At 38.2% G+C, this 15,761-nt stretch overlaps 1 protein-coding gene across 12 annotated transcripts in view; it reads right to left on the bottom strand.

Annotated features, from left to right (window-relative positions):
* ZGRF1 (zinc finger GRF-type containing 1) overlaps nt 1-15,761 on the bottom strand; it is a 102,660-nt gene that overhangs the window by 38,198 nt on the left and 48,701 nt on the right. For all 12 annotated transcript variants that reach the window (XM_089302924.1, XM_089302926.1, XM_089302920.1 and 9 more), the window contains 2 exons: nt 13,786-13,982; nt 12,218-12,351 (listed from right to left, as the gene is read on the bottom strand). In XM_089302924.1, the coding sequence (XP_089159050.1) occupies nt 12,218-12,351; nt 13,786-13,982 (331 nt within the window). The remainder of the gene's footprint in view (nt 1-12,217; nt 12,352-13,785; nt 13,983-15,761) is intronic.

The raw sequence follows: 15,761 nt of genomic DNA, 5'->3' as shown, positions 1-15,761 counted from the left end.
TGCTTTTATGACTGCATCACATCCCTGATGGCCCAGGGGACAAACCCAAAGCCCCTTGAGTGCTGGCTGTTTAAATCTCTCATCACTTCACAGTCCTTGAGTAAACCCCATTATGCAAAATGGTTGCACAGATTCTCCTCAGTTGTTTCAAAGCTCATCTCTCTGAGGAAGAGCTTCTACAGCCATTCGACCTCTTTAGGAGACTGAGTTAATGATTCTCACAATCAAAATACCTAATATACCTGCCATGATAGTTATCTTTTTGTGTGTTATGTAGTGAGAACACGTAAGATCTACTCCCTTAGCAAATTTTAAGTAGAAATTATTATTAACTATATTTAATGTGCTGTATATTAGATATTCCTCTTTTAACTAAACATTTGTACTTTTTATTTGCAGCTCCCCATTTCATGCACCCCCACAGTCCCTGGCAACCACCATCCTCCTCTCTGTTTCTCTGTTTGACTATTATAGATTCCACATATTCAAAGGTACTTTCAGAATTTCATGAAAAAATAGAATTAAAAGATATGTTTATTTGGTGCAAAATATAATAAAGTCCATACATATTCTTTTCATAATATAAATTTTTCATGAACTTTTTGAAGGTGCCCTCATTTGTGATATCATGCATTATTTGTCTATGTATGGCTTATTTCACTTAACAAAATATCCTCCAAGTTCATTCATGTTGTTGCAAATGAAAAAATTTCTTTCTCTCTCTCTTTTTTTTTTTTTTTTTTTTTTGAGATTTCTTTATTTATTTGAAAGACAGTGTTACAGAGAGGCAGAAGCAGAGAGAGAGAGAGAAGTCTTCTATCTGCTGATTCACTCCCCAGATGGTCGCAATGGCTGCAGCTGTGCCAATCCAAAGCCAGGAGCCAGGAGCCTCTTCCAGGTGTCCCACACAGGTGCAGGGGCCCAAGGACTTGGGCCATCTTCTACTGCTTTTCCAGGCCACAGCAGAGAGCTCGATCAAAAGTGAAGCAGCCAGGACTCGAACTGGCGCCCACATGAGATGCCAGCACTACAGGCACGGCTTTACTCACTATGCCACAGCACCGGTCTCCTTCTCTTTAAATGTTGAATATTCCATTATGTGTGAATGCATGTATTTGTGTGTTTATCATTATTTCTTTATCCACTCATCCACTGAAGGACATTTAAGTTGTTTCTATATCTTGGTTATTTTGAGTAATGCTCTTGGAATGCAGATAAACTTCTTTAAGATAGTGATTTCATTTCCTTTGGATATATACTCAAAAGAGCGATTGCTGGGTTATATGGTCGTTCTATTTTTAGTTTTTGATAAAAGTGCTATACTGTGCCAATTTACATTCTCATCAACAGTGTACAAGCATTTCATTTTTTCCATATTCTTACTTGCTATTTTGTCTTTTTGATATTAGCCATCTAACAGGTTTCAGGTGGTTTTGATTTGCACTTCATTGATGATTAGCGATGTTGAGTATGCCTTTATGTACATGTTAGTCATCTGTAGCTCTTCTTTGAGAAAATGTTCATTGAGGTCCTTTGTGCATTTCTAAACTATGTTATTTGTTTTCTTACTATTGATTTATTTGAGTTTCTTATATATTTTGCATATTAACCCCTATCAGATAAATGGTTTGTAGATAGTTCCTTCCATTCTGTAGGCTGCCTTTTCACACTCTGTTGTTTCCTTTGCTATGCAGAAGCTTTTTAGTTTGATAAATCCTATTTGTCTATTTTGCTTTTTCTTCTTTTAAAGATTTTTTTAATTTGAAAATCCATAGAGAGGAGAGAGGATTGGGGAGTGAGAGATCATCCATCAGCTAGTTCACTCTCCAAAAAGCTGGAATGGCTGAGGCTGGGCCAGGCCAAAGCCAGGAGCCAGGAGCTTCCTGCAGGTCTTCCATTGGGGTGGCAGGAGTCCAAGGACTTGGGCCATCTTCCACCACTTTCCCAGGCACATTAGCAGGGAGCTGGATTGGAAGTGGAGCAGCAGGACTTAAACCCATATGGAATAACAGCACTGCAGGAGGCAGCTTAACCTTCTACACCACATCACTGTCCCAAATTTTTTAAGTTATATTTACTTTTGTTGCCCATGTTTTTAGGTTTATATCCAAAAATTCCTTGCCCATAAGACTACTGTCTTAGTCTGTTCAGGCTGCTACAACAACATACCTTATACTGGTGTACTTCATAAATAATAGAATTTTATTTCTCATGGTTATAGAAGCTAGGATGTCCAAGGAACTAGCAGATCTAGAGTCCAGTGATGGTCTACTCCTGCCTCATACCTGGAACTTCTTGCTGTGTCTTCATTTGGCAGATGAGGCAGAAGCTGGGTCCTCACATAACTGAAGGATCCAAAGGCACTAGGGAGTTCCCTTCAATTCCTTTAATAAGGTCACTAATCCCGTGCATGACGGCAGAACCCTGGTGATATAATCACCTCCTAAATATTTCATACTCTCATATTGTAATTATGTTTTAACATATGAATTTTGGAGGGTGGAGGTCAAGACATTCAGACCATAGTAACTGTCAACTATGCTGCAAAAGATTAGTATTGGACTCAGTCCAGGCTTAAAAAAAAATTACCAGGGCTGGCGCTGTGGCGCAGATTAATCCTCCGCCTGCAGCGCAGGCATCCCATATGGGTGCCGGTTCTAGTCCCGGATGCCTCTCTTCCAATTCAGCTCTCTGCTATGGCCCAGGAGAGTAGTAGAAGATGGCCCAAGTGCTTGGCCCCCTGTACCCACGTGGGAGACGGGGCTTCGGATAGGCGCAGCGCCAGCTGTAGTGGCCATTTGGGGAGTGAACCAATGGAAGAAGACCTTTCTCTCTGTCTCTCTCACTGTCTGTAACTCTACCTGTCAAATAAATTAAAAAAAAAAAAATAAGAACAACTTCCTGCATAGAAGTTTCCGCAAGAGGCTACATTACACATTTTTTTTTCCTGAATTAGTACCACAACTCAAACATTTCCCAAAAATGTTCAATGAAATTTTTGAATAAAAAACAAATTCTAAAGGCTTCCTGGTTCTAGTTCCAACAAAGATGATAAATTAGTTTGAGCAGTGGGCCCCTTCCTAGAGGAAACAGAAAAAGAAGCAGAGAAAACTACAGAAACTGTCTGGAGTAAGAGGGGCTGTTTTGAATCGGAGTGTCTGAGCCTAGAGTGGTTTTGGTCCAGGGTAGAAGGCAGCCTGGGGAGGGCTGCTGAGGAGGCAGGGATCAAAGCTGGTTGAGGAGACACAGGAATTCTGTCCTTTTTTTCTTATCCTATCCTCCACCCAACTATACTGGGACAACTGGGCCATATCCACCCAACAGGCACTTCTCACTACTGGTCCAGAAAGCCCAGAAAATACATCAGGGTGGCAATGAAAGCCCTGTGCTGTAAGAAGCAGAAAACAGGTACTATCCAATGGATCAACAGACAGTCTCTACCCAACCTCTACTTTTCCAGTCCCCCAGGGCTAAAGAATCTGCTTTCCAGCAAAAGATTCCTCTTTATGTTTCTTCTCCCTTTATTCAAAAGGGTTTGGATGTCATTTCAGGGGTTGCTTTGTGGGTAACAGTGGTTTTCTGGTGCCAGGGGCTTTCTATTCTATAGCTTAGCTACACTCCCAATTCCCTGAGCTCACTGGAGCTGACCAGACTGGATCCCATACGTATTAACAGAAAGAAAATCTGATGCCACCAGGGAAAAGTGAAAAATAATAATAAGATATCTGAAGAACACAGACTTCATCAGTGAAATATAATGGAATATAGATTCCTACAGAAAAGGAAACACCAGAACAGATGGACAAAGAATTTAAATTTAGCTAGTAAAGAGAAGAAAAGTAGAGAAGATAGTAGCTATGTAAAATAATGACAAAATAAAAAAGAAATGAATGAAAAATATTAAGCTGGAAAAATATGGCAGTTGAAGTAAGGTTACAAATGGTAAACAGCCAAGTGGACACACTTGAATAAATGAGCAATATTGAGGACTTTTCTAAGAAGAAAGAAAGGACAAAAACCCAGAAAATATAAAACTTGAGACTAAAAATAAAGAGATAAAGAGGAAGATTATTTGAAATTACAATGAAGATCATTTTCTAAGAATTAAAAAAAAGATAAAGGACTTTAGATTTAAAAGACAATAGTATTACCAAAACGAGAGAGAAAAAAAAAGCCCACAGTTAAACACAATTGTGAAGAAATAAGACTATCAAAACCACAGAGAAAATCTGAAAGCTTTCAGCAAGACAGAGAAAATAATATACATAGGAACCAGTCAGAATGTCATCAAACTTTTTTCAGTAGCAATAATGAATGTAAGAAGATAACCAAGCATATGAAATATTAAGTTAAAACATACAAAATCTCTAATAGGTGTTCTGATAGGGTAAAAGTATTAAAGGCAAAGAACTTAGAACCTGGAATTTTATATGTAACCAAACTAACATCCAAAGGAAGATAGGAAATAGATTCATAATAACCCAAAAGTCACATGTTCAGAGTAATACTATTCAAAGTAGCCTGTCCTCAACAGTTTATTGTTATTATTATTATTATTTTATTTGACAGGTAGAGATAGAGACAGTAAGAGAGAGAGAGAGAGAGAGAGAGAGAAAGGTCTTCCTTCTGCTGGTTCACTCCCCACATGGCCGCTATGGCCAGCACTGTGCCGATCCGAAGCCAGGAACCAGGTGCTTCTTTCTGCTCTCCCACACGGGTGCAGGAGCCCAAGGACTTGGGTCATCCTTCACTGCCCTCCCGGGCCACAGCAGAGAGCTGGACTGGAAAAGGAACAACTGGGACTAGAACCCAGCACCCAAATGGGATGCTGGCATCACAGGCAGAGGATTAACCAAGTGAGCCACGGCGTCGGCCCCCAGTTTATTATTTGTTTGCAACAGGAAATTTGTGCTAGAATGTACTCCAACAAATAAACATAATATGTCCTTCATTCAGAAAGTCTTGCTACAAATAAAACTTAGTTGAGCTGAATGCCTGCTTTATAACAAAGGTGATTTACATTCTGGAGTAGCTCATCTCCTTTCTCTGGAAACCACTAAGTTTGTGGACCTTAGTTTGCAGACCATATATTGAGTAGCACTAATCTACTATCAACTGAGCAGGATGGAGGACAGTTAAGGAAAGCATTCTGGAGGCAGAATCAAAGGATGAATATTTTCTAAGTGCTTGTTTTATCAAGGATAAGACTTAAGTATCAATTTTTTAAATGGCAAGGAAGGATAAAAAAGCATAGAAAAAGTGGCATAAAATAATTAAGATTATAGAAACATAACTATTATTATAATTAATTATTACAAATTTAACTAATGGCCTTATTCTATTTATAAGCTTTTTTTAAAATTAAGGCATAGTCTGTCTATAAGGGAAACATTAATAATATAAGAAAACACAAAAGAAGAAAAATCAGAAAAAGACTTCCAAGTTAAGTACTGGTCAAAATAAACTTGATAAATACACATATTTATTATGCCTTAAGAAAAAGATATTAGAAATGGTGAAAGTCTCCGCATGATGATAAAACTTCCAATTTACCAAGGAGATAAAAGTGATTTAAAATATATGCAGGGTCTTCAAAAGGTTCATGAAAAATGCGTATTATGAAAAATACCTATGCATGGATTCCAAAATTTTGCAGCAAAATAAACTCATCCAAATTTGTTATAGCATACCTGAAAAGATTTAGCCTGAGGCACTAAGAAGGCTAAGTCATCACTTTCAAAAGGATTGCTTAGCTAAGCAATATGAATTCTGCTGTAACTGATGTAAGAACAACCACCAAATTTATAGAAAAGCCTGGGTGGAAGAACAGTGAAATCACTGATGCTTTATGAAAGTTTATGGAGACAATGCTCCAAAGAAATCAGCAGTTTACAAAATACATAACTTGTTTTAATAAGGGACAAGATGATAGTAAAGATGACAAAAGCAAAGGTCATGGCAACAATTTTTTGGGCTGCTCAAGGCATTTTGCCCACTGGCTTTCGGAGGGCCAAAGTATAACATCTGCTGTTTTAAGAAAATAAGCTAGAGCTTTAGCAGAAAAATGCCCAGAAAATTTTCACCAGAGAGTTCTTCTCCATCATGATAATACTCTCTCATCAAACATGGATAATTTTGTGAGAATTTCATTGGTAAATAATTAGGCCTCAAACTTAAAGTCCTGATTTGACTTCTTCTGATGTTTTTTTTGCTTAAAAAGATCTTCACTGGGCACCCACTTTTCTTCAGTTAATAATATAAAAAAAAAGACTGAGTTGACATGGCTAAATTCCTAGGACCCTGAGTACTTTAAGGATGTATTAAAAAGCTGATATCATCACTTATAAAAGTAACAGAGCTTATGTTGGCAAGCAAAGCTTATATTATTTTTATCTTTAATTTCATTTTCTAAGAATTTTTCTAAGTCTTCTCATCTATGTACCTAATAAAATTACCTCAATACATACAAAAAGTACAAAAAGAAAAAAGCAATAAAATAACAGGAAGAAAGTATACCACAGAGGAAGACTTCACTTCATCTCCCTTGATTATTGATAATTGACAAAAAATTGTGGAGTACAGACAATCTAAAAAATACAAGCAATAAGCTTGATCTGATGCTTAAAGAGTTCTGTATCTAACAACTAGAGAAAGTATGCATTTCTTACATACTGTACATTAGCAACACCTTAAAAACTTTAATGAAGGGCCAGTATGGCAGTGTAGTGGGCAAAGTTGTCGTCACCTGTAATGCAGGCATCACATACAACTGCCAGTTCACATCCCGGATGCTCCACTTCTGATCCACCTGCCTCCCTGCTAGATCCCTAGGAAAGCAGCTGAAGATGGCCCAAGTGATTGGGCCCCTGCCACCCATGCGGGACATGTAGATGAAGCGCCTGGCTCCTCACTTCAGCCTGGCTCAGCTCTGACCATTGTGGTCAACTGTGGAGTGAACCAGCAAATGAGATGATCTCTCTCTCTCTCTCTTTCTCTCTCTCTCTAACTTTTTCAAATAAATAAAAATTTTAGAAAACTTTAATGAATTAAAAAAAGACTCTGCCTATACTGTAACTAAGTCAGATGTTAACTTTAAAAATAACAGAAATTCTCTATATATTTGAATATTAAAATAGATGCCAACGAACTCATGAATTAAAGAAGAAATCATAAAAAATCTAAAACAATCTGAATTATAATGAAAAAATACTTCAGCAAAACTAGAATGATACTTTGAGGGAAATTTACCACCTTCACAATTATATAAAAGGAAAGCTCTAGCTGGGATTCCTGCATCCCATATAAGAGTCCTGGCTCTGCTCTTGATTCCAGTCTCCTACTAATATGTGCACCCTGAGAGGTAGTAGGTGATTACTCAAGTACTTGGGTCCCTGCCTCTACATGGGAGACTTGGATAGAATTCTCTTCTGTGGCTTCAGCTTGGCCCAGTCACAGATGTTTTCAGCATCTGAAGAGTGAACTGATGGGTTGGAGCTCTTGTTCTCCTTCTGCCTCTTAAATAAATAAAATTTTTCAAAATAGGCAAGAAGAAAGAAGAAAGCTTCCATATTAATAACCTAAATATACACCTCCAGATAGATTAAGATAGAAGAAGATCGTAGGAGCAGGTGTTGGGGTGCAGCAGGTTAAGCTATCAGGGGGATGTCCACAAAACATATCAAAGTACCTGGGACTGCATTCTACCTCTATTTCCAATCCAGTTTCCTACTGATGTGGGGGAGGCAACAGAAAATGGCCTAAGTCCTTGGATTCCTGCCACCCACATCCTGGATTCTGGATTCAGCCTGACCCAACCCTGGCTGTGGTAGGCATCTGGATAGAGAACCAACAGATGAAAAATGTCCCCTGTTTCTCCCTCTGTCACTCTACCTTTTGAATAAATAAATAAATCTCTTAAAATATTTTAAAGATGTCATTCCTCTTCAACTATATACAATTTCAACCAAAATCCCAACAAATTTTTTTCACAAAACTTAATAGATGATTCTAAGACAAATGGAAGAGTGGAAGGCCAAGAATAGCCAGGTTACATCACAGAACAGGGAGGGGAAGCTTGTATTATCTATATCAGTATTTATGAAAGTATAGGGCCAGTGCCGCGGCTCACTAGACTAATCCCCCGCCTTGCGACGCCGGCATACCAGGTTCTAGTCCCGGTCAGGGCACCGGATTCTGTCCCAGTTGCCCCTCTTCCAGGCCAGCTCTCTGCTGTAGCCAGGGAGTGCAGTGGAGGATGGCCCAAGTACTTGGGCCCTGCACCCCATGGGAGACCAGGAGAAGCACCTGGCTCCTGCCATCGGATCAGCGCGGTGCGCTGGCCTGGCCGCAGCGCGCCAGCCACAGCGGCCATTGGAGGGTGAACCAACGGCAAAGGAAGACCTTTCTCTCTCTCTCTCTCACTGTCCACTCTGCCTGTCCAAAAAAAAAAAAAAAAAAAAAAGTATAGGAATTAAGACAGCATGGAAGTGGTACAAAGATATACCATTTTACCAGTAGAATAAAATACACAAACCAGGGGCCAGAGTTGTGGCACAGTGGCTAAGGCCACTGCCTTTAATGCCAACATCCCATAAGGGCACTGGTTCGTGTCCCAGCTGCTCCACTTCCAATCCAACTCCCTGTCAGTGATCTGGGAAAGCAGCAGAAAATGGCCCAAGTGCTTGGAACCCTGCCACCCATGTGGGAGACCTGAAAGAAGCTCCTGGCTCCTGGCTTTAGCGTGGCCCAGCTCTGGCCTTTGGGGTCATCCAGGGAGTGAACCAGTGGATGTAAGATCTCTCTTTAACTCTTTCAAATAAATAAGTAAATATTATATATATATATATATAGAGAGAGAGAGAGAGAGAGAGAGTCCGTCCAGAATTAGGCCCATGGTATTATGAACTTAATTGACAGAGTTAGCATTCCAGATTAAAATTAAAAAAAAAAAAGGACTAATCAATTAAAAAATGGTTACTGGAAGCAAGAAGTTGGCCTAGTGGTTAAGATACCTATGTCCTTCATCAAAGTACCTAGTCCTGGTGCCAGCTCTTAACTCCAGCTTCTTGCTAATGCAAATCCTGGGAGGCAGCAGTGATAGCTCAAGTAATCAGGTTCCTATCTACCCATTTGGAAGACCAATTAGTAATCCCAGCTCTCACCTTTGGTCCTAGCCCAGCCTCAACCACTGCAGGTATCTAAAGGTGAACTGGTAAATGGGAGCACACACTATAGATATGTCTTTCTCTCCCTCCCTTTCTCTCTTTCTCTCTCTCTACCCCCTGCCAAATAAATTTTAAAATGGTTACTATTCTAGTAAAACCAACAATTAAAAAGAAAAAGGTTAAACTGAATCCCTATCTCATACCACATACTAAAAAAAAAAAAATCTATTCCAAATGGATTGAAGATTTAAATGTCAAGACAAAACTTTAGGGCTGGTGCTGTTGCACAGAAGGTTAAAGCTTCAGACTGCAGTGCCAGCATCCCATATTCTTGTCCTGCTCCCTGGTAATGTGCCTGGGAAAGCAGTGGAGAATGGCCCAAGTCCTTGGGCCCTGCATCCATGTGGGAGACCAAAAAGAAGCTCCTGGCTACTAGCTTTGGCCTGGCCCAGTCCCAGTGATTGCAGCCATTTGGGGAGTAAACCAGCAGATGGAAGACCTCTCTCTGTCTCTACCTCTCCCTGTAACTCTACCTTTCAAATAAATAAAATAAGTCTTAAAAATGAAACAAACTTTAGAGCAGTGGAAAACTTAACAGAATTATTTTAGATCTAGGAAAAACTTAAAAAATAAGATACAAAAAAGCACTGTCATAAAAAGGACTAATTAGTCTGGACTTTTGTTTATCTAAAGCTAAGCAGACATTCACAATATAAATGGTCAACAAAGAATTAATCTGAAGACTAAATAAACTATATAAATAAAAAAGTTACTAAAAACCCAATAAATACTTGAAGAGCATTTCAACATCATCAGTGAGCAAACTAAAACCACAAGAGTAGTATTTTATAGGCATCTGAGTAGGTTAATCTATAGGATCTCTCCCATTTTGATAGCAGGAGTATAAGTTGATATGATCACTATGGAAATCAGTTTGGTACTACAATCTAAAGATGTGTTACATTTTCATACCCTGTTAACATAGCATTTTCATTCCTAGAGTATACCTAACTCTTGCACATCTATGACAATACAAAAACATTCATAGTTCACTATGCAGGATGGCAAATCTTAGAAACTCAAACAGCCATCAGTGATTGAATGAATGGACTATGGCATATTCACAGATTAAAATATTATGCAGTCAAAATATTAATCTAGATTTTATGTTGTAGACCAGTATCAAATAATATGGATAACTTGTAGCAATATACTAAGTAAAAAGGTAAATTCCAAAAGACTACAAACAGACTGATATCATTTTAATAAGGCTTAAGAAAACTAAAAATTTTAAATATGCTTTTTGGAAATCCATTTATATAAAACTACATATGAAAGAAAGCAAAATGTTGATGAATACAGCAATCAAAATAATTACCTTGGATTAGGAGGGACAAACAGATGAGTTAGTAGGATTACTTTAAGTTAAATAGTGGTGCTTTAACTTTTTTTTACTTAATTTTTTATTTATTTTTCATCTACTTGAAAGGCAAAGTGATAGAGACAGAGATAGCTTCTCTCTGCTGGTCCACTCTTCAAATGTTCACAACAGCCAGGACTAGGCCAGGTCAAAGAGAGGGCCAGTAACTCCATCCAGGTCTTCCCAGTGGTTGGCAGGGACCCAAACACTTGAGCCATTATCTGCTGCCTCCCAGGATACGTTAGTAGAAAGTGAGATTGGAAGTAGAGTAGCTGGGACTTGAACCAGCACTCTGATATGGGATGTGGGTGTACCAAGCAGTGGTTTAATCTGCTGCACTACAATGCCCATCCCTAATAACATGATGATAGAAAGGTACTAGATTTTGCTTTGATTATGGGTTCACACTTAACTACATAAAAATAAGCTGCTTGATAACTAATAACAAGAATAAGTCATACATCAAAGATAATGATTAATCCAATTTTGCACACCTAAGGTCTTTTAAAAAACTATTTTTAAAGCACTTTCCAAATACACAAAATTTGCAATCTAATATTATCAAACTGTGCAGACTCTAAAAGAAGGATCAATACACTCATTACAATCTCAGTTTATTTTTTATGTTATCAGAGTACAGCTGAATCAATATACTTATTCATTTGATGACAAGAACTTCATGTATATTTTAAACAAAATTAAACATCTTTTGGTATTCTCTTAGTAAATTTTTTTAAAAAGTCTTAAAATTTTGGCCGGCGCCGTGGCTCAATAGGCTAATCCTCCACCTTGCGGCGCCGGCGCACCGGGTTCTAGTCCCGGTCGGGGCGCCGGATTCTGTCCCGGTTGCCCCTCTTCCAGGCCAGCTCTCTGCTATGGCCAGGGAGTGCAGTGGAGGATGGCCCAGGTGCTTGGGCCCTGCACCCCATGGGAGACCAGGAAAAGCACCTGGCTCCTGGCTCCTGCCAGGATCAGCGCGGTGCGCCGGCTGCAGCGGCGGCCATTGGAGGGTGAACCAACGGCAAAAAGGAAGACCTTTCTCTCTCTGTCTCTCTCTCTCACTGTCCACTCTGCCTGTCAAAAAAAAAAAAAAAAAAAAAAAAAAAAAGTCTTAAAATTTTAACAAGATCTTTTAGAAAAGGTCTAACTTAATAATTTACAATATATATTACTATTAAACTATACTTTAAAAATTATCTTTGGGGTCAACATTGTGGTGTACTGGATTAAGCTACAGTCTGCAATGCCAGCATCCCATGTGAGTACCAATTTGAGTCTCAGCTGCTCCACTTCTTATCCAGCTCCTTCCTAATGTGCTTGAGGAAGCAGCAGAAGATGGCTCAAGTCTCTAGGCCCCTGAACCTATGTGGGAGACCAAGACAGAATAAAGGACTCCTGGCTTCAGGCTGGCCCAGTCCCGGCCATTGTGGCCACTTGGAGAAAAAATCAGTAATGGAAGATATCTCTCTATCTCTCCTCCTCTCTCTCTGTAACTCTGCCTTTCAAATAAATAAATAAATCTTTAAGAATAAAAAATAAGTAAAAATTAAATTTAATATAAAGAATTTGTAGAGCTACATGTAACAGAGATACTAAGCAAAACTGAATCACCAACATGATCAGGTCAACTTACCTTTGCTATACACTGAAGAACATTCTTTCCTACTCAGCTTAAGATAAATTCTGCTTTTTGATTCACTGTAAAACTCAGGATTTACAGTAAACTTCTTTAGTTTCCCATGCTTTCTCTGAAAATCAAATCCTTTTCTGAAGAAAGAATAAAAATGAATATGAATATTAAGATAAAGATTTTTTAAAAATCTTTAAAATACAGTATGAAAACAAAAGGACCAGGGTTGTTTGTGTTTATATACTTTCATACACACATACAAAATATATTCTGTCAAAGGAAGAAAATAACAACCTTCACAGAACTGTCATCAATTTTAAGAGAGCCAGGAAAAGTATCAAAAAGATATAACATCTCAGTTTCTGTAACTGTAAAAAGGGAATAGTAGCTTATTCTCATTATCTCCATTTCTTACAGATTACTGTGATTATTTATTTGTTTTTGAAATATTTTATTTATTAGTGGAAAGACAGAGTTAGAGAAAGAAAGGGGAAGGCAAAGAGATCTTCTACCCACTTGCTCACTCCCCACAATGGCCAGGGCTGAGTCAGCCCAAAGCCAGGAACTTCATCTGGGTTTTGGGTGCAGGACTCAAGCCATCTTCTGCTGCTTTCCCAGGCACATTAGCTGAGGACTAGACCAGAAGCAAAGCCACTGTGACTTGAACTAGTGTTCATATGGGATGCCAGCTTTGCAGATGGCACCTTAAGCTGCTGTGCTACAACACCAGCCCTCATTTTGATGATTTAATGAAATAGATTATGGGGCCAGTGCTGTGGGGCAGTGGGTTAGAGCTTGGGCCTACAGCGCCACCATCCCATATGGGCTACTCCACTTCTGATTCAGCTCCCTGATAATGTACCTGCAAAAGCAGTGGATGGCCCAACGTCCTTGGGCCCCTGAATCCACATGGGAGACCCAGAAGAAGCTCCTGGCTCCTGGCTCCTGGCTTTGGATTGGGTCAGCTCTCTGGCTGTTGTGGTCATTTTGGGAGTGAACCATGGGATGGAAGACCTCTCTGTCTCTACCTCTCTCTGTAAACTCTGTCTTTCTAATAATAAAATAAATCTTAAAAAATAAAAAAGGAAGAAAAAGAACCTGGTAAGCACTTAGAAGACAGCATGGTATAAGTAACATCTCAATAATTTTTAATTAAATTATCATGTGAATGATCACTACATTTAGTTTTTGAGTAATCTCACCTTTATAAGACATATTTTTAAAAAGAAAATTCTATCATTTTATAAACTATGAAGTTCAGGTTTGTGAATGATCACTTACCTATTATCCTGTACTGCTAAAAATTATTCCTGAAGTTTGTTTGACAGGGTTTCCATTAGGATTGTGAATAACCTAGACTATACATAAAAATGGTTGCAAAAGTAGTATCCTGGTATTGCTAACACTGCTGGACATTTAGAGGGTGCCAAAATAACTTGAAAGACACATTTTACAGTTATAGAAACTGAAGGACTCTTTTAGATGATTTTCCTATCTAAATCTCTTCTAAAACTGATTATGACAGTTGCTATTCTGATGTAATTACAATTATTTGGTAACATCAAACCTACCTCACCAAAAGTTGACATTCCTCATACAGTGGTATCTTTTGACTTCTTAAGTATAAGCCAATACTCTTCATATCACTTAAAACCAAGCCAGATTGAGATTCTTTCTGTGATGAAAATCCTGGAGTCTCTTCCTCAAGCCACTTGAAAAATTTACACTGATTAGCTTTGGGTCCATCACATGTATAAAAGAGTCGACCCTAAGAGAAAAGATAGTAAAACCTAATAAGAAAAATATTTTTGCTTTTCTACTATTTTTGTGTTTTATTTGTCAAGGCTCCTATAAAAATTGTTTGGCAGTAAAGTACTCTAGTAAATTGTCACTATATTATATTATTCTAAGAATAAAAAAGTATTTGAATTTTTTTTAACTTTTATTTAATGAATATAAATTTCCAAAGTACAGCTTATGGATTACAATGGCTTCCCCCCCATAACTTCCCTCCCACCCGCAACCCTCCCCTTTCCCGCTCCCTCCCCCCTTCTATTCACATCAAGATTCATTTTCAATTCTCTTTATATACAGAAGATCAGTTTAGCATGTATTAAGTAAAGATTTCAACAGTTTGCACCCACATAGAAACACAAAGTGAAAAAATACTGTTTCAGTACTAGTTACAGCATTAAATCACAATGTACAGCACATTAAGGACAGAGATCCTACATGAGGAGTAAGTGCACAGTGACTCCTGTTGTTGACTTAACAAATTGACACTCTTGTTTATGGCATCAGTAATCACCCTAGGCTCTCGTCATGAGCTGCCAAGGCTATGGAACCCTTTTGAGTTCACCGACTCTGATCATATCTAGACAAGGTCGTAGTCAGAGTGGAAGTTCTCTCGTCCCTTCAGAGAAAGGTACCTCCTTCTTTGATGACCTGTTCTTTTCACTGGGATCTCACTCACGGAGATCTTTCATTTAGGTTTTTTTTTTTTTTTTTTGCCAGAGTGTTTTGGCTTTCCATGCCTGTAATACTCTCATGGGCTTTTCAGCCAGATCCGCGTCAAGGTGGCATGTACCAATGCCATCTCACTAGTCCTGGTGATCAATTTCTGTTCACAATTGATCATAATGATAGGACTAAGAGCCAAAGGGAGCACATAAATAAGACTAGTGTCTGCAAATATTAGCTGATAGAATAAAAAAGGGAGAGAACGATCCAACATGGGAAGTGAGATACACAGCAGACCCATAGAATGGCAGATGTCCTAAACAGCACTCTGGCCTCAGAATCAGCCCGTAAGTATTTGAACATTAACAATAAATTTAAGATTTATTGTTTTTATGATGCAAAATGTTCACTATAGACAATTCAAGCTACTCTGACACAACTATAAGCAGTATCTTATGCATTTCCTTTTATTCTTTTCTCTCACATAACATATACAAATACATACACACACAAGAATACATAAATATATATTTTTTAAAAAACTCAGATAATAATACATTTCCTACTCTGTAACCAGCCCTTTTCTCTAACAACATAATATGAGCATGAAATCATATCATTGAATGATCTTAAAAAGAAAGCAGACTTCAGTCACTATATAACATTTAATTATATGGTTATACTATTTTTATTAATTCCTGCTTTAGACAAATTTTATTTATTTATTTTATCTCTAACTGATATATAAAAGTTATTCATGTGGTACCACATGTTTCTACACATGTATACAGTGTGGAATATCCAGTCAAGGTATACATATCTGTCTCCTCAAACATCTAACATTTCTTCCTGATGAAAACATCCTTCCTTTTAAGTTTTCTACTTTAAGAGAGAAATATATAGCACATTAACATTATCTATGGTCCTCTTACTGTGCCACAGAACACCAGAAGTTCTGATTACTATCTAACTATAATTTGATTAATCAACACTTTCCTATTCCTCCCTCAACTCCATTTTACCCAACATTTAAATTTGAATCCAAAGTTTACACCCTCAACTATTGATGAAATACAATATACAGACA

This window comes from Oryctolagus cuniculus, chromosome 8 (assembly GCF_051225735.1).
Source record: "Oryctolagus cuniculus isolate XC-2025 breed Fujian yellow rabbit chromosome 8, ASM5122573v1, whole genome shotgun sequence".
NCBI lineage: Eukaryota > Metazoa > Chordata > Mammalia > Lagomorpha > Leporidae > Oryctolagus > Oryctolagus cuniculus.
This window is presented reverse-complemented; position numbering and strand designations above follow the sequence as displayed.